This window comes from Puntigrus tetrazona, chromosome 8 (genome assembly GCF_018831695.1).
Source record: "Puntigrus tetrazona isolate hp1 chromosome 8, ASM1883169v1, whole genome shotgun sequence".
Lineage (NCBI taxonomy): Eukaryota > Metazoa > Chordata > Actinopteri > Cypriniformes > Cyprinidae > Puntigrus > Puntigrus tetrazona.
The window spans coordinates 1-19331 of NC_056706.1; the positions used below are offsets into that span (position 1 = coordinate 1).

The window sequence follows — 19331 nt, forward strand, 5'->3', positions numbered from 1 at the left end:
TCCGTTTCAAATGTCCCTTTTCGATTTCTGAATAGAGTTCTGACTAGGAAGAGATGGATTTCCTCACCATGGCATATGACTGGCGGATGAACAAATTAAAGGAAGGTAGCTGGGATTGGTCAATGCGCTGGATGTCTCGGGAACATGATGAAGACGTTCCATTGTTTGGTTCTCCGAGCGGTCCAGACTGGCAGGGTAATGCTGAAGTCTTCCAGATCCCTCATCCCGAAAAGGGTGTCAGCGGTTTGGGGAATTGTGTGTGTATTTGTGCGCGTGTTTGTGTGTGAGAGAGACTTTACAGGGGGGCGTGTGGGAAAGGTCCATACTTAGCTTTGTGACTCCGTTTCCAGTTTTCATTGTGGATTTGTGTCTGTGTGGTTCATGAAAAGTCTCGACAAAGGAACCATGACTGAAAGAAAAGGAAAAAAGAGTCATTTTAAAAATAAGTATAGTTAATATGTCTCATGAGGACATTTTAAATGTCTGATTAAATGGGTTTAAAACAAACGAACAAAAAAAAGAGCTAGTTTGCAAAAAACTTAAAAAAAATCTAAATCTAAAGAATCTTTTTAATGTTAAAAAGTGTATAACATTTGAATATGCACATGAGATTTGAAACATACACGGGACAGATTCAAGTTTTCAGCAAATAATGAGAATTCTGCATGCAATGTTCAAGGTTTGGACAGTTTTGAATATAAATTAATACTCAATATAATAATATTCAACAAGGATGAAGTATATTGACTGAAAGTGACAGTACAGAATTGTTTTATGTCAGCATGCAAGTTTCCAAGTAGCACAATCACATTTTCAGCATATCAAATAAATGCAGGCTTGGTGATTATAAAAGCCTTTTTTTTTTGACCTTTTGAAAGTTGGTAAAGGCAAAAAGTCATGTGGTCTTGAAATTACATGTAGGCAGGGGCAGTATATGAAAACATTTCAACCTTTTTTTTTTTTCGACATTTTGGTCAGAGCACTGTGACAGTTCTCAGAATAACCACTAGAGTACAGTGGACACAATATAAACTCACTGCTACAGATCAGCTCAGAAATCTCAGTGTCGCTGCGTTTATGTCACTGCCTCCTACCCAAAAAGACTGCTTAAACAAAGCTAACATTGTCCCCGCTGGTTTTAGCTTGAATAAATCTAGTGTTTAGATGCCTTCTAAAGAGAAATACTTGACTTAGAAGTTTGCTGATGTTTTGACTCTGGATCCCTGTGGGACTTATATTATCTTTCTGTCTCTTTCTCGCTGTAATCCTCAGTAGTGTTGTCCATCCATTTTCTTAAGTTCTCTCCTGTTGAAGTTCATGTTCAACTACCTATGACATCATGTCTGGTTGCTGAGGGCAACCAGACAGTCGGGACGTGACACCCTCTCTCTCTCTTTCCTCAGTATGTCAGACTTTCTCTCTTGCATAGATCTGCATGTTAAAACTTCTTTGAACACATGTAAACTAGACTAAATCTCAGTTCGTCACAGCACAAAAAAAATGGCTTACTCATCAAGTAAAAAAAAAATCTCACTGATGTCAATTACTTGAGCTAAACAAAACTTAACTAACTACCCCCAACCCCCCCCCAAGAAGTTTACCAGGATACTAAGAGCTTTTTCCTCTCCAGAACTCCATGTGGCGGCACATATGTGGAATATTCTTTGCAATAAGCCACCAAGACAAGAACACAAACTAAATCTCAAAGGGTCTTTACATTTTTGTGCCAGGTGGTGTTTAACCAAGAGATGGAGACTGGCTAATCTCGTATACATTAGAGCTGCACATTAATCTTTGTTGTCATTCAATAATGACAAAGCTATAGGTAAAATAAATGTATTATAAGAAACTATTAAACACTACCATTTAAAATTTTGGAATTAAAGAAATGAGCAATTTTATTCCAAAATGATGCATTAATTTCATTAAAAGTGACACTTATATATACATATATATATATATATATATATATATATATCACAATTAATCACATCCAAAATAAAGTTTTTTGTTTACACTAGATATGTATGTGTATTGGGAAAGTTTATATATATAAAAATATAAAAATATATAAACACATTTTTCTAAATGTTTGTATTCATATACACATAATATACACAAACTAAATATTATAGAAAATAATATTATAAATATAAACAAAATATTACTGGATGTACATTTTTTATATGGTTTACACTATATTTTACAGAATTTAGAGGAAATAAATGCTGCCCAAGAAACATTTCAACTCTTACCAAGCTCAAATTTAAAAAGATTAAAACTAAGAAAATTATTGCATATAACTGTACTAAAAGTAATGCAAAACAGATTTTCATTTCTGGTAGATTTTCTAAAATTAACCTGCCATTAGCGGATGAGGCAAAAAGCACATTTTGGTCCTTTATGACAGAAAAAAAGAGGACACTGTAAAGTCATACTTACTTTCTTACATAATAAATCTGATGAATCATAAGACATTTGGTTTTGGGATCAGTGAAGAGGAGGAGGAGAAGGAGGAGGAAACAATTGTTTCCATGTGTATGGTCTTATTGTTAGTGCTTGTGGTTTTTGTAGCTGGTGCGAGTGGGAACACGGCCACAAAATCCATTTGAAATGATCAGCGTGTCCCTCAGCAAACCCCCAGAGAGCTGCTGACTGCTACCAACCACACACTCTTAACAGCGCTCAGACCCACGGTGCTCGCTGATCAAAAACACATGATTGATGGACGGACCGAAGAGGCTGCTATTTTCAATTTAAAGGAATATTCCAGGGTATTTTCGCAAAACATCTTTAGCATGATGTTGATTAGCCCGGACACATCCTGCAGCGTGTATAAACAAACAAGACATGCGCTTACAGTAAATACACTTTCAGTGGAAGCCTACCACACAAACAGGCCCGAGGGTCTGAACGCAAAAATGTGCAGCAGCTCATATTTGTGTTTGAGCAAAATCAAAATAGACAACACTCCGCGGCTTGCTTGCTTGCTGGGCTTCAATTGAAACTGGATTCATTGTAAACATGTTTCCCATTTGTTTAGGCGCACATTATCTGTGGCAAGCTAATCAACAGCGAGCCGCACACGTCCCTGAAGTACATCTGCATGTGTGCAAGTACCTGAGTCTGCTGTGGGATGTTCAGAAAGTTGTTGTCCCGTGATCCGATGCCGACAAACCTGTTGGAAGCTGTGGAGCCTGGCGCTGGGTATGCTGCTGGGACACACACACGTCTGTCAGCATTCACGGCTGTGATGTTTGTGTTTGCATTGTAAAGAGTTCAGTAAGAAGCTTGTGTTTTAATTACTGCCACTAAAATACTAAATAAACAAGCGACTTGAAGGTGAAGTGCGCATTAGTAGCACTCAATGGGATTGCAATCTGTTTGAGTAAATCAAGGTTTGGCTGGAGAGCACTGCTGGTAGATTATAGAACTACACAATTATGAGCAAACTGTCTGTTTTTTACATCGAAAGTTTCAGTTTAACAGACAGGAATGGGACATACAGATTGGAATTATTATTTCGTATGAATTATATTAAAAATGTAAATTAAAAATATTCTTATATGTTAAACATTCTAGTAGATGTTTTGATGCTGATTGATTGTTTTTGGAAACATATAATGAGCTTTAAGTCTTCTGCTTATTTTAATGACACAGCTTAGTATATTTACTACTGAAAGGCTTGGCACTAAAAACCCATATTCAAACATAAGCAAGCGCACCAGCCAAAAAACTGTCATTGAGATGAATGGGAATGCTAATGGATAGATTTCTCTAGGTATTATAGTCCTTCTTGGACCAACGGCAGACAGAATGAATGCCTGAAATATGTCTGAAATCATTTTTTAAAATTGAGTTCTATGCCTCTGCCTGCACAGAAATCTTTAACAGCAATAAGAATTACACCAGCATCAACCCAATTATAGAAAATGGATTACTTTCATTGCTCTACTATAACTGAATTTGCATGCTCAGTATGAGCTCACGCTTTTGTTTTTTAAATATTTTAAATATTCTGATAAAAAATATTAAATTAAAGTTTGGGATCAAGGATTTGAAGGGAAAATTGGTCAGCAAAATGTAAAAAATTAAAAAATAAAATTTTCAGCTAAAAATTCACAATGTTTTTTTTTTTCAAATTCAGGCATTTTAAATTTAGGGGTTATTATTTTGCAAAATGTAAAAAATTAAAATAAAATTGTGAAAAAACAGATTTTTAAATTTAAATTTGTGGGTAAATTGTATAAAAAAAAACAGATTTTTAGTTTAAAATGGGAAAATGTATAAAAAAAACAACAAAAAAAAACAACTTTATTCAAAATATCATAAGTATCATAATCGGGGCAGTTGTGCATGGGTTAGCAGGGAAATTAAAAACAAAACAGACAAAATGCCAAAATTTGAAAAATGTAAAAAAATAAAAAAATAAAATGAAATTTCAAATTCAAATTTCAAATAAAACATTTAAAATTTAGGGAAGTTGTGCAGGGGTTGGGGTAATTTTAACAGAAATAGAATAAAATCAGACTTTTAGTTGAAAATGTCAAAATGTAAAAAAAAAAAAAAAAAAAAAAAAAAAAATCTAACATTTTTGAATTTACTTTCAAATTCAAATGTCAAATTCAGGGCAGTTTTGCGGAGTGGACTCCATGGGATATGAGGAGCATTTATATGTTTGCAGAAGTGTTTAAATGCGTTTGTGTGTGTGTGCGTGTGTGAGTGAGATTCTCTTAATATGGCTGAAAAAGGCTGCTGCTGTGTGTAAAAGCACCGAAAGATGGAAGGTAAAAAATGGAGGGATACAACAGGTTGAGACCGATACACCATTCCATAGATATGAAATGAACGAATGAGGAAAAACACAGAAAGAAAAAGAACATTCACAAGTGAGAATGGAAAAAAAGGGAAGGGGTGATCTTCTCAAAGGTTTGCTCAACCAGGCTCCTCCTTCTGCCCACCCGCCCTGCTGACAGCACCCGACACACACACATCCCAAGCAAAGACCCACAACCCAGTGCCGCCGCTCTCACACACTGCCAGTCACATTACAAATCCCTTCACCTGCACGTCTACACACATTTCCTTTTTGTATTTAGCTTGAAGTGTCAATGGAAAGGCGCTGAATGTGGGGCGTCATTTTTTGTTTGTTTGTTTGGAGTCCATGCCAGCTGCCCTGAATTTGATCTCTTGAAAGAAGAAAAGAAAGAAAGGAAAATGAAAAGTGAGAGTGATGAGGAGGGAGGCTGATCTATGGGAATGATTGGCTGATGTTCTTGCTCCGTTTCAGCCAATGAGAGGCAGCGGAGTTTCTCCATCCCCATTCAATTGCAAAAGTCAGTGACCGATTGCAATCGCGGAAATTAATGAAAAAGCAGGATGAAAAGGGAATAGGATGAGAAAAATGAACAAAGAAAAAAGTGGGATGGAGAAGAGCAGGGCATCTAAAGCCAGAAATATACTTCACGCAAGTATGCAAACAGGAATGCATGATCTTTTATTTATTAGTGCGTGTTAATGTGGCATTAAGGAATTTGGGTACTCAAAGGGGCGTTAATCCAAACAGCTAAACACGTCAGTAGTTTAACTACCTAGAGTACAATGACCGTAAAACCGGACAATTCTGAAACGCAGCTAGAACTATTTGCGTACTTGCGTAGGGTATGTTTTGGGCCTAATGGTCAAAAACCGTGGTTCTATCACTCAAAGAATAGATGAGTTATTTTCGGCGCAGCGGTAATGGGGCGTTTTCAAGGGCTCTGGTGGGTCTGATGCTTGAGCGGACACTTACAGGGCGAGGCCGGGGAGCCGACTCCGCTCTCGGGGTGTGTGTGGCTGGGTTTGTGCTCGGGCAGGGGGAGGGGCATCGGCACCGGCCGCGCTACCGGAGGAGGAGGAGGTGGCAGTAAGAAGGAGCCGGGCAGTTTGTTCTGACCGCTCCCGTTAGGCTGCAGATACACACACACACACATACAGATGGTGAGGGGGTGAAAGAGGCACACACACACTCACACACATACACGCAGATACATGTGGAGGCGTGCAATCACAAAGGGTGAGATAGGAATGTTACAAACGTACAAAGACATTCAAAAATTAATAAACATACACGAGTTACTAAAGTGTCATAAAATTCTATTTTGCTAATGGACTTTTTGCTAAACTGATTTCGACTCGACAGTTAACTGTATTACTGTAATTTTTTTTAAAGACATACTTAGCAATTCTCACCAATATTAAATAGTTTTAATATATATATATATTTTTTTAATTAATTAATTAATTAATTAAGAATTTTATAATAATTATTTATTATATAAATTATTTAATAATGTTAGCATTATCATGTTATCATATTTGAATTAAATATTTGTTTTCAATAATACATACTATAAAAGTAAATGGGGACTGGGGGTGTGGAGCTACAAAACAAACACAAAAGCACCATAATAGTAACTAATATGATGTATATAACATTTCCATTCTTCTAAAGTCTAGTGATTTTCATCAATTAAGCATTCCCTTATTTTTTGGAAAATAATTTAATATAACAAATAACTGTACACTTATATAGCAATGTGTCCTGCACCACTTTTCATAAAATGTTTAAGATACAGAAATGCGATGAATCTTTAATTTGTTTAAACCTAACATGCTTTCACTGCCCATATCTGTTTTCGGGATTCATGACACTTTGTATAACAAATGAGGCGATGAAACTGAAATCAAATCAAGATAAACGAAGACTGTCAAGTGTTAGATAATGAAGAGAAAGAGAAAGGAAGAGAGGAGTAAGAGAGAGGGACTTTAGCAGAGATGTGTATCAGCGTGTGTGTGTGTGTAGGTCCACTGATGCTGTCTGAATCATGACTGTGTGTGTGTGTGTGTGTGTGTGTGTGTGTTTTGTTTTACCTGTGCCCCCGGCTGCCCCGAGCCGACAGCACAGACGAACTGGACGAACTCTTTGAGAGGGTCCTGATGGTGGTGATAGCGGATGGTGGGGTGGGTGAAGTATGGACTGGACTGCTGGATGATGGAGGGAGCAGGAAAATGAAGGGCAGAGGCTGAGGCACGCGGACTCCCTGAGAAAGAGAGAGAGAGAGAGAGAGAGAGAAAGAGAAAGAGTGAGTGGAGTGTGAGAGGCACAGCATGTTGTACTATTAGAGATGTTAGTGTGTGTTCTCATATAAACCTTAATTCTTTGATTTCATCTCTCTTTAAATAATGCCCTAACCTTAATAGACTAACTCACTAAAAAAAGTAACATTTATTCATCCTCATTTACACAGTTTTTTTATATACACTAATGTATATCTTTAGAAGATATATACACTAATGTATATCTTTAGAAGAATGGATTATATTTTTTGTGCCTTTTTCTTTTGTCATTTCTTCACCTTGATAGCTCTAGTCCCCATTTACTGTATAAAAAATAGCAGCTAATACATTCTGCATAACATCTATTTTTTGCAATCATACGGGTTTGGCACATTATGAGGATGAGTAAATGCCACAATTTAAATTTTTAGCCAAACTGTTTCTTTAAATGACATTTGTACCATACTCTTTTTCCTCTTTATCTATCTCATCCTGTCCTTCTTTTTTGTCTATCTCCAACTCCCTCTTTTTCTTCAGTCTTTTTTTTTTCTTTTTTTGGTGCTTCTTAATCTCATTAGGTACTGGGCAGGAGCCAGGCGCTATGGGGTGCCAACAAACACACACACACGCACACACACACACACACAAACGCACTCATAAACGCCCTCACACACACACAAACAAAAAACGGTATCTTCTCAATCTTCACAAGAGTTATTCATCACTCACAAAAGCAAACCACAGTATCTCTTTCACAACAGCGGCCAACATCCATCCATAACTCACACAAACGCATTAGAAACGGCAGCGAGCCTGTCTTTCTCATGTGCATGCAGTCTGCCCTCGTCTCCCGGCCTAACGCAAACCTTGCTTTTTCCACTCTCTCGCATAAACATTCTAACCAGAAGCGTCTGCCGGAGGAAAACTTCCATAGTCACACGCACGTATAATCCATTTAAAGCCGCCGCTCTCTGTCCTGCTGACCTTTACTTGATTAGGGCTCGGCGGCTGCAGCCGGACCCGAACGGATAGCAATTCTGCGCATTTCCCAGGGCCATCGGATGGGATTAAACATCCGGGACGTCAGGGAGAACACGGGAGGGAGCTTTGAATCGCTGTCCTTTGGGTGGGAATGGAGACGTTTAGAGCGGCCTGCGAGACCGCGGTCTTAATGCCTCTGAATATCATCGTTTTACTGACGGGATTTTCATGGTGCTCCGAATGAGCCTGCCAAGAAGAGCCTGATAAGAGCACCCCCCCCATCATCACCCCCACATACACATGCTCTCCTTCACATTTTGTCCTGTGCCAATATGAATGACAGCATGTCTGAATAACAAGCAACATGCTCGCTGGCTAATTTTAAAAAACGGAGAGAGCGAAATGTAGTTTTTATATACGATTCTCTTGGTCACGCATCTGTTACGCATTGGGAAGCTTTCTAAACGTTCCCTCATGGCTTCCCCCATTTGTGTCTCCGTCCCTCTCCGTCTCTTTTCTTCAACCACAAATAGTCTCTGGTAATTCACGAGGAAGCTAAAATGAGAATGTTCGAAATGAGAACGAAATGAGCGAATCACGTCTCTGACACTCAGATGAGAGCTCTGCACACTGTTGTTTAATTGTTAAATGAGCACACTTCATCACAAAGAGCAGTACGAGTGTCCCGGGAATGGAGGAAAATGTCACATTAGTCAGGATTCTGGTTCTTTTAGCAATTCTGATTCAATATTGATTCTTTTTAGGAATTCTGAACTGTACATTTTTGTGGAAAAATAAAAATGCAGTTCTGCCTCTATTTAGAACACATAAATAATAAAAAAAAATTATGATTCTTTCAAAAGGCTTGAGTTTATAGTAAAAAAAAGTTTTATAAACTCAGAGCAATAAAACTGTAGTCTTCTGTGTATTGTGGAGTCAGCGACAAGCAATTATTAACTTTGATTGATTTTGATTGACTAAAAAGAACAGACTCATAAGAGTCACTTATAAGGCTAAACAGATTTTAGTAGCAAATACAGCAATTATATACAGCAAACATTCATCAGCTGTTAAAGAGAACCAAAATCCATTAAAAAATAGATACGAATCGATTCTTTAACCCAAACATGAGTTTTAAATTCCACTGTATGTGCACAGAATTACACCAAACATCTTTTACATATCTTCTATGATGAAATGTAATAATATGTAAGTCACACATTCAAAAAAACATCCAGAAACACACACTTGAGCAACAGAGGTAAAAGCTGTGGATGAAATGATGATGATTATGAGTGAAGAGAGGAAAAGATGGAGAGCAAGAGGGAACGTGGATGGATGGTGTCATTCATGAACTGTGGCAGCTCCTTACTCTCTCTGTGTCTCTGCCCAGCCAATCAGAGGCCTCCATCAATAACTCGCCACTGTTTAGAGCCAATCAAATGCCACTGAGGGCAATTTTGGACTAGTGTGGTGCCATAGTAGAACTTTTGGACCAATCAGAAGCCTACGCTGCAATCTAATACTTAAAACCCTCCTTTCCCCCTCCATTCTGTCTCTCTCTCTCTCTCTCTCTCTCTTTCTCCCTGCTGGAGTGTGTCTGTCTCACCTGGTCTCACGCCTGCCAGCATGGGCAGCGGGTGGTGTGTGAAGGCCATTCGGGGGGACCTCGTCTGTGCTGACAGGGCGCTGAAATCGAATTTCCCCGCTGGCTTCTTTAGAGACCCAGGAGAGGACAGCCCTGCCAGAAACCACACGTCAACAACAACAACAGCAGGAGGGCACAGCACACACCAATCAAACACTCACTGACTAGCTCAACTAAATAACTCAACTACTTCTTAAATGATCATTGTTGGGTTTTACAATATGTACTGGTCATTTTTGATTTTGATTGAGTTTTAACTACAAAAATATTTATATTTGAATTTATTTTTTGATAAAAGGAATTTTTTGGATAATCTAGTAAATTAAATAAAAGATACTTCAAAATACTTCTAATACTCTTAAATTATGTTCTCCAGTTCTTTGTAACTTCTAATAAAATTAAATAAAAATCATATGTAATATAATATTTTTGCTATAATTTAAAAAAATGCTATTTGGTCAATTTTTAAATAATCTGGTAAATAAAAAAGATACTTTATCATATTTACTTATTTTTCCTATTTATTTGGAATTATTATTATTATTATTATTATTTTTTAATATTTAAAGTAATACAGAATAATATAATGAAAAATTTTAATTAAAAAAGTTTTATTGGTGCAAAAACAGCTTCACGTTAAAAAACACTCAAATTAAAAGACTAAATACTGTGAAATTATTATTATTAAACGTATAGCTCTTACTCTAAAATCTGATTGGTTGAACCACATTGCAAAATATCTGACATTCACACACCTATGAACAAGTTTCGACATTCGCCAAGCATAAACAACTAAACTCAGCTTCACAACTCCTTTAAAAACAAGTTATTCCTCGCCTTGACTTGTTTAGGTCACGTTCTGCTTTGTATTTTCACATTCCTTCACGTTTCTTTGCCACCGTTAATGTGTAAATAACTTAAAGCAGCCCTGTCCACAAATAGCCATGCAAATATAGCCTGTAGCTGTACAAACGTTGACACGTTTCTAGATAGTGTATTATATAGCGTCATACCACCCAACCGTAGTCTTCTGTAAGTGTTTCTTAACTATTAAATTAGCAACACCTCAACTGGTTCAATCCATCACCAGAAAGATGAAAGAGAGATGAAAATAACATGAAAAGGTGAGAAATTGCAGGAGAAAGTGATAACAGAGCAGGGATGGCTCATAATTGGAAGATAACCAAAACACACACAGATAGAGAGTCCTCCTGGCACCCATTGCTCAGTGTTACTCATACACACACACACACACACACACGCTTAAACTTCACTTCAGTTTGATGCTATTTTTTCCTCTCTACATTACAAGGCATTAAATCCCATTTCAGCTTAATTCCCCTTTCTCAGTTCACTTTCGAGTGTGTTTGTTCTCGCATGTGTGTATGCGTGTGTGCCAGAGAGAACACCCGTGTGTGTGGGAGTGTGCAAATGCATGTGAAAGTGTTAAGTCTGTATATGTATATTTATCACAAAATGTGTACACATGCACACGGCACACTCTCGCCTCCTGCTTCTTTTGAAATAAGAATTTGATGTTCTATAAGAATAATATATTCAAAGATTCTCAGTGCAAAACATTTATGAACACGTCGATGAATTTAAGCTAGTTCATTTATAAGCTTTATTTACAGTACATAGATGTTTGGCATGTTTAATTAATTACTTAAATTGCTTTAAAAATATGCTGTTGGTAAGATTACTACTACTCACTTACTAAAGCTGCATTTATTTGATCAAAAGTACAGTAAAAAAATAGTAATATTATTACAATTTATATGAACTGTTTTCAATCTGAACATATTTGTCTATCATGTGACAAGTCTGAAGTGTCACATGATACTTCAGAAAAAAACATTTATCATCATCAATGTTGAAAACACTTGTGCTGCTCTATATTTTGTGGAAATCACGAAACATTAGATTTTTTACATAGTGTAAGTGTCAGGGAGGCTCGTGCAAAATAAAATAATACTTTTGGTGCTGGAACCTTTGCATAAATGTATATCACAAGAAAAAAAAAATTACCGCTTAAAAAGCCCTTTTCTTAAAGCGTTCAAAGGTTTGAAATGAAAAGCATTGCTTTCTGATTATGACATTCACACACAAATGCAGAGCAGATGTCTCCCACTACTGTAGATACACGGAAGCGCCATCTGGGACCAGAACACAGACTGAGAGTGTGTGTACGTGTGTATATGCGCGTGTGGCTAATGTGTGGACAGAAGGTGCACCTGTGTAGTGCGTTTTCTCGGTGTTCGTTTGAGTGTATGTAGCTCAGACTTCGGCTGTCCCATCTGGGCTCTTCCAACGCTACTAGCTAATTGTGACCGCAGCAATCATTTAGTTTAATGTCTAACATACTGCCAACGGCTAAAGCACCCATTGTTGTCACGAAACTTTTCATATTATACTGAATAACACTGAGAATTATCATTAAAAGTAACTTTTAATGTCATTAAGCAATTAATAACGCAACACAATCAACATGCCCTACTACCCTGACACTAACCTGTCCTCCACTACTTGTGTACATGTGTAAGTGTGTGTAGTGTGTTTTCTAACCATGGTAAGGAAACTGCACACCATCATTCTCATGTTTTATCTTCCGCTCTTGAACACTCGTCAAATGGTGCTGCACTGCAACTGGAGAAGGGAATTATTAACACGAAAGGTGGGAGGAAAAAGGGGAAAACATTGTGTTGAGATCATGAACACAGTACAATTTATCCCTTTTGCACCAATATGGTACTGATACCCAGTCTGGCCCCATTCAACACATATCCACTGAAGAAAATGATTCCAGCTTCAATTGTAGACTTAAAACTTCTACTTAGACTGGCTTCTTGATGGTCTTATATCAGAAAAAAAGTCTTTCAAAACCTGTTCTTGGTTTTTGCTTCCTGTAGCAGGATGGCCCATAAAGACGCTACTAGGGTTTACACTGAATTAAAAATAGATTACATCCATAATACAGGATTTTTTAAATTATAAACTAGACTGAAATGCACAGACTCTTATTTTGAAAGGTCTATGATTTGCTAGTTCCAGCTACTCATTCATCTACACAACATACTAAAATATAAGCAAAATAAAGTAAATATTGTCATAGTTCATTAACAGTAAATCATAAACAATTTCTTGGGATAAGTTTGTGGTATTCAGGCTGTGTTATGATTCCCGTTTTTCCATCCTCAAATGTAAGACCTCTTAAATGACTTCTGCTGCACCATTTAAGACTTTTGTGGCCCTAATTTTGATAAAACTAAATATAGGACTTTAAGACTATTTACAGGAATAGTTCACACAAAAATAGAAAAGTACTGAAATCAATCAGCTCATAGGTCAGTGGAAAAGTACACAGTGTTTTTGTTTCTTTTTTAAAGATGACTGCTATAGTGTCACAGATCGTACAAAAGAAACCAGAATCTGATATCAGTACCATTTCAGTATAAAAGGCATATTCAAATGTACGTGATGCTCACCTGCATCAACATCATTCGGCCAGCCGCTGGACTGAGAGCTGGTGCCGGCCGGAGAACGACTGTAGAAGACATCATCGACAGGACTCTCCATCTCACTGTCATCTATAGACTTACGCTTATTAGAGCTACAGAGAGAGACGGAGAGACCAAGAGAGAGGTTAACCGATATCCCTGTGACCGATTCCTGTAGATCAATGGAGAGAAATACAGAAAAAGTGCAGAAATACAGAAGACTGTGACAGACTTAGTACCTCCGAGGAAGACTGGCGTACAGCTCCACCTCAGACCTACAGCGCAAGAAGAACCACAGACAAAGGGCAAACAGAAGGAAGGACAAAAAGGAGATCAAGACAGATCAAATTTCCACTGAAATGGCACAAAATGCAGGCTTATGGGTGTATGTGTGTTCACCTTGTGGATGGAGGAGAGGCAAGTGAACGTCTGCCGAGTGCTACTTGGTTGATATTGTAGTAACCGGGACTTTCCAGATCCGCAAGAGAGAAATTAGGACCTGATGCTGTTGCAACGGGGGCTGCAGAAGAGACAAACATGCTGAGTTTGAAAATATCATAGAGACAGAAGTTACTAATACATCCAACCAAATTAATGTTTAATATTTACTACCTCGTGAATGTCAAATTTGGGTATTTAGCATCACATTTTTTTAAATAACCTTTACAACTAAATTATGGAATTCCAAGACTGATTAAGATACAGTAACCTAACAATTCAGAATATCAAGTTTTTAGTTTAATGCAGGTCAGAGAATCTTGTTTGATTTGGTCTGTTTACCGACTGCTCCACTGATTCATTAATGAGATTTGTTAGGAAAACTATTTTTGAAGTGCTGTGCATTTAAGAACACACTGGCATGTGTTACAGCACTTACTCTGAGACACTCGCACCAGTTCGGCTACGTTCCACACCCCTGAAGTCACAAAGCAGTCCTGAAAACTCAGATGTCCTGCAGAAACAATACAAATTCACATTCCTCACCCACATGAAACCTCGGCTCTGTGAGACATCATTTATACAAGTCTTATCTTATATATTTCAGACAAAAGCAATTAATTTTAGTCACAAGCAACACTCTTCAAACTTGTGAGGTTTTTTTTTTATTATTAATATTCACCATAGATGCATTAAATGAATTAAAAAATGACAGTAACAACCATTATTACAACCATTTTTTAAATGCTGTTCTTTCTCAATCTGAATCTCAATTCTCGTTCTGAATCTTTAAAAAAATAATATCCCAATTTCTGCAAAAATATTGATTATTTAAAAATGTATAATAATAAGAAATGTTTCTTGAGCAGATAATCAGCATATTAGAAAGATTTCTGTAGGATCGTGTGACACTGAAGACTTGAGTACTTGCCGAAAATTCAGCTTTGATCACAGGAATAAATTGCATTGTAAAATACATGCATACAGTGTATAAGTCTGTGTGATATATTTTTCTCACCGTTTGGAGGAGGTTTGATGTCCGACTCTCCTTGTTGATTGGAATTGTCTGATTGCCCAGATTCTGCATTGAGAAAGAGAAAAGATGCATATAAATGGCATAAAATGTCTCATATTCAATTACTACTGTTGGAATAGGATTGTTCAGTGATGTTTAGGCACTTGGATACAACAACACTGCGAGCAGATATTGGCGAGCCGTGTGAACAAGAGAGAGAGAGAGAGAAAATGAGAGTACATATGCATGAAAGTGCGCGTTATCAGCACAGTTTATGGCAGACTGCGTGTGCATGTGTGTTTGTGGAGGTGTTTATCGGGCGGCTGTAGGTGATAAGGGAACACACTGGCTCATGCCAGCGTGATTTGATAGAGTGTGTAGAGATTAGGACAAATACACTCGCACAAACAAAAGAACAGCAGTCTGAACGGAGGAGAAAAAGCAAGACGGGTTCTTTTTTTCTCTACATTTAGCGTGTTGTCTCTCATCTCTCTCTGTCTCTCGCTCTCTCTTTCTCTTTTTCTGGAGTCCTGGCAGCCATTTTAGTCTTTGGCAGCCATCTTAGTATTGGCGGTGCACACACATTCCAGCTAGCTGACGACACACACACACATACAGGATAAACATAGGCCCAAACCCATGAACAAGGCTGGAAAATGTGTACAGTAGGTTGTGCTTCACATGGCATACAGCATCCCAAGTCCTGTTTGAGCTCACCGACACTCAGACTGAGAGTAAAAGAGCCCATAAGTCATTCAGTCTCAATGAGTGTTGGAGATTTTCCGTGAGACGAGCAAAAGCTACCATATGAATTCGAAAGAAGCCCAGGCTGGTGTTACTCTTTCAAAAGCATCACTTTTTTGTCATTTTGGAACTTGGCAGCAGCTGTCACACTTTCAATTATCCATTAAAAAACATAAAAGAAAAAAAAAAGGCTGGGATGTTCTTCAAAATTTTTTGTGTTCCACGTAGGCAAGACAGTCATACATGTTAGTAAGCAAATAATGACAGAACTTGCAAACTTTGTGATCTTTGATATAGGGTCAAAAGTTACATCTACACACACATTTACAGACTGGTGCAGACTGTAAACACTTGAACTGATTTCACTAATCCAAAAAAATAAAAACATTTTCATACTATATGTACTGTTCATCTAGAACATCTTTATTGTTTCTGAACAGACAGTCTCCAAGCGTGCTCTACACAAATACTAGTACTTCTGTAATGTAATTAAACCCCTTAAACTTTATTATGACAATTAAAAATAAAGTTTTTATCTTCAAACAATTTTCAGCATCATTACTTCAGTTTTTCAGTGTCATGTGATCAATCCCAAATCATTATAATTTGACAATTTATTCAAGAAATATTTCTGCTTACCATTTTTTTTAGGATTCTCTGATTATAGAAAGTGCAAAAAGAACAGCATTTATTTAAAATGAAAATCTTTGTCGTTACTTACACTTTTGATCAATCTAGTGCACCCTTGCTGAATAAAAGTATTCATTTCTTTTAAAAAATAATTTCTGAGCCCATTGTTTTGAACAGAAGTGTGTAGAATTTTCGTTATGCAATTTTTAAAAAAATGACGTTTCTGTTATTTTAGGTAAAATGTTATGTTGGTATGCTTTTAGAATAGAAAAGAACATTTTTAAACAGGAGTGTAAAGCAAGCAAATTTGCTGCTAGACTTCATTGGCAATTATTCTAATTTCAAAGACATCTTGTTCCACAGATATAGTGGTACATTATTTTTTTTTTTCAACAAACTAAATAACCCAATAACTTCAGTGTTTTCTATGGTGAACTACAATGAACGTAATTGACTTACTCTCATGTCAGTCTAAGCATCCGTGTCATCTCTCTTACTTCCAGTCTTATGTATAATTTTTATTATATATTTTTTTTCCTTTTTCTAAAAGGGCCATATAAATCATAACCCTTCTGAAGTCATAATGACAGCTTTGTGTGAGGAGTAGACCAAAAGTACTCGACATAATTTTATTAACTCGCAGTCTTTCCATCTGCTGCAGCTGTCAAATGAAATTTGGTGCACGTTGCATCAAGTTTAATAATTACGAGCGAGTAGATGTCCATACATGTCCTTTTTATTATAATGTATAATGACTTTAGGTGCATGTATGCTTGTGCCTGTAAAACGGCTCTCTCTGTGTCTTTCAAACATGTTTCTCTTTTTCTGACCCAAACAGATGTTAAACCCCATACAGCCTCTTTTTCGTCGCCCCCTCCCTCCATCCTCGTTTATCAGCATGCAGTTGGGTTTCGCTTAAGAGGTTTAGCATTATGTTGCTAAACATTCTGACCTTTTTTTAATCCATAATGCTCTTAAAGTGTTCCAAAGCGCCCTAATCCCCTCCGCCTTCTCACTCCGCGGCTCTCCGCACTCATTTATCAGCCAATAGTCATCATTCTCCGGCTTTCTTTGGGCTCTAATTATTTATTTCTCATCCTGAGCTCAGTGTCACCATGAGAAATATCACATAGCTGGAGGACATCCGTAATACGTGTGGTACTGGGCTGTTCTAGACTGCGAGCGCGGTGGATTACGGATACTCTGGAGTTACAGAGTCAGCCGAGACAAACATCTGTCTGCACTTACACATGAAGAGCTTTGGGGAGCAGCTCAGCAAACGTAAACTCATTTGTGAGGTTATTTCATTAAAAGCAAGCTGTTTTTCAATGTGCAATGTGTGTGTACATTTTCCTATGTATGCATGTGTAAGTCTGTGTATGAAGGAGCAGGTGTGTGAGAGTGGTTTCGGCACAGCCTGTCACCCATCTGTGTGCCCGTCTGCAGCCAGAGTCTGCCAACACACACACACACACACACACACACACACACACAGAGAATGAAGAGAGACACATGCACAGGCAGAGAGACAAGAGAAGCGAGCAGAAAAAATAAAGATGCATCTTTCACACATAAATCCAAGTGTCTCCATCAGTGTGCTGACATAAATAGCTTTAACACACACTCACACCAGCGCACAACACCCTGGCTAAAGACAACGTGATTTGGGTTCTTTACAGGCTTTTGATTAGATGGGCACATCAGATCTCAATAGAACCCCAGGAGGACGCTTGTCCACAAAGGCAGAATGAGAGAAGGATGGACAGAAAAACGAAAGAAGGAAAGAATTATTACACTGTGTAACTCAAATCACTACAGAAAGTGAAAAAATCACCTAGAGAAAAATAGTAATTTGTAAAAAAAAATCATAATATTAATTAGTAAATAAAGATTACAATATCTTTTTATTGCATTCTTTAAAAAAAATAACACTGAAGACTTGAGTAATGATGCTGAAAATTGAGCTTTACATCACAGGGATAAATTACATTTTAAAACATATACAAGTAGAGAATTATTTTAAATAGTATTAATAATTTCCAATATTACTGTTATTAGCATTTTTTTTGAGCAAATAAACTGGAGACAGCGGATATGTAATATAACATTTCAAATCTTACACACTCAAAAACGTTTGCACCATACAAAAAACTAAATTATATTTTCTTTAGTTTATATCAGTGCTAATAATATGTGTGACATTAGAGCGATGAAGATTTATTTGCAATAAATAACACTACTCAGCCACTGAGTGGAAATTTTGTAAAAACCTGCAATCAAGCAAAAAAGAAGACATCATTTTTCTTATGCTAAATACAATTTTGCACAGTTTTCTTTTGTTTGTGCACTCCAAACATGATTTTGCAAGGTATATTCCTTAAAAGGCTTTTTAAGTCTATTCTCGTTCGGCCCAGTAGGGGGCTCCTGAGGGCAGTGAGGATGGCAGACATGTAAACAGCAGAGTGAAAAGCCCTAGAGCTTTGGAGACAGCAGGTGATGTGATTTGGGCCATTTCAGGGCAGTCACAGGTGTGCAATTTCACATCAACAAACATCACCTTTCAGTGTCAATAAAAATAAACACAGTTTGTTGACACTTGTGGGTTTTATCGCTGTGGTTGTCTTTTCTCACAGTGCAAACGCAAGTCCAATGAACAAGTCATAACGCAATCTTATGCAATAGTCCATAGTCATAACGCAGACTTACTATCTAATGCAATATCTGGCCAGATATAGCAGGATGTGCATCCATTTGTGTGTGTATGTGTGTGAGTGTGTGTCCTCAGAACACCCCGTGACCCAGACAGGATGTGACTGTTAAACAGGCTTCACAATAGTTCACTGTGTTAAGGGCTACACAGGATACCAGGTATAAAACACACACACATTGGTATTTTAACTGGTATTACAGCATATATCAATAATTTGTAGTGCATGATAACAGTTTGCATCATAAAAAACTTTAAGGTTGTGCATAAAAATCTGGTTGGTTTTGCTTAATTTTAGTGTTGCTTTCTGAGTCCATCACTGCACACTTAAAGCCTTACACTAAGAATTACCTCCTATGTCTCTTCTGCTCAAGAAGGCTTCATTTACTTTATCAAAAAAATACTGTAATACTACTAAAATTAAAATAGCCTTTTTAAAATTAGAATAGAATTATAAAATATTTATATTAATATTTTTTCCTGTTATGTAATGCTGTATTTTCAGCATCAGTAATATTTTTGCTTTTTTCCATTTTTTTTCAATGAATAGACATTAAAAATGGCATTCATCTT

The 19331-nt window shown here is 37.2% G+C and overlaps 1 protein-coding gene across 14 annotated transcripts in view; it reads right to left on the bottom strand.

The window, feature by feature from the left end:
* Positions 1–6: 6 nt before the first annotated feature.
* The window catches only part of LOC122350625 (nuclear factor 1 X-type-like), an 83022-nt gene continuing 63697 nt past the window's right edge, over positions 7–19331 (bottom strand). For 6 of the 14 annotated variants that reach the window (XM_043247282.1, XM_043247280.1, XM_043247283.1 and 3 more), the window contains 11 exons: positions 14681–14743; positions 14102–14176; positions 13624–13744; positions 13464–13499; positions 13213–13337; positions 12293–12373; positions 9689–9820; positions 6913–7082; positions 5792–5948; positions 3121–3215; positions 7–409 (listed from right to left, as the gene is read on the bottom strand). In XM_043247282.1, the coding sequence (XP_043103217.1) occupies positions 380–409; positions 3121–3215; positions 5792–5948; positions 6913–7082; positions 9689–9820; positions 12293–12373; positions 13213–13337; positions 13464–13499; positions 13624–13744; positions 14102–14176; positions 14681–14743 (1085 nt within the window). In that variant the 3' untranslated portion in view covers positions 7–379. The other 8 variants (XM_043247292.1, XM_043247281.1, XM_043247293.1 and 5 more) reach the window with 6 other exon arrangements.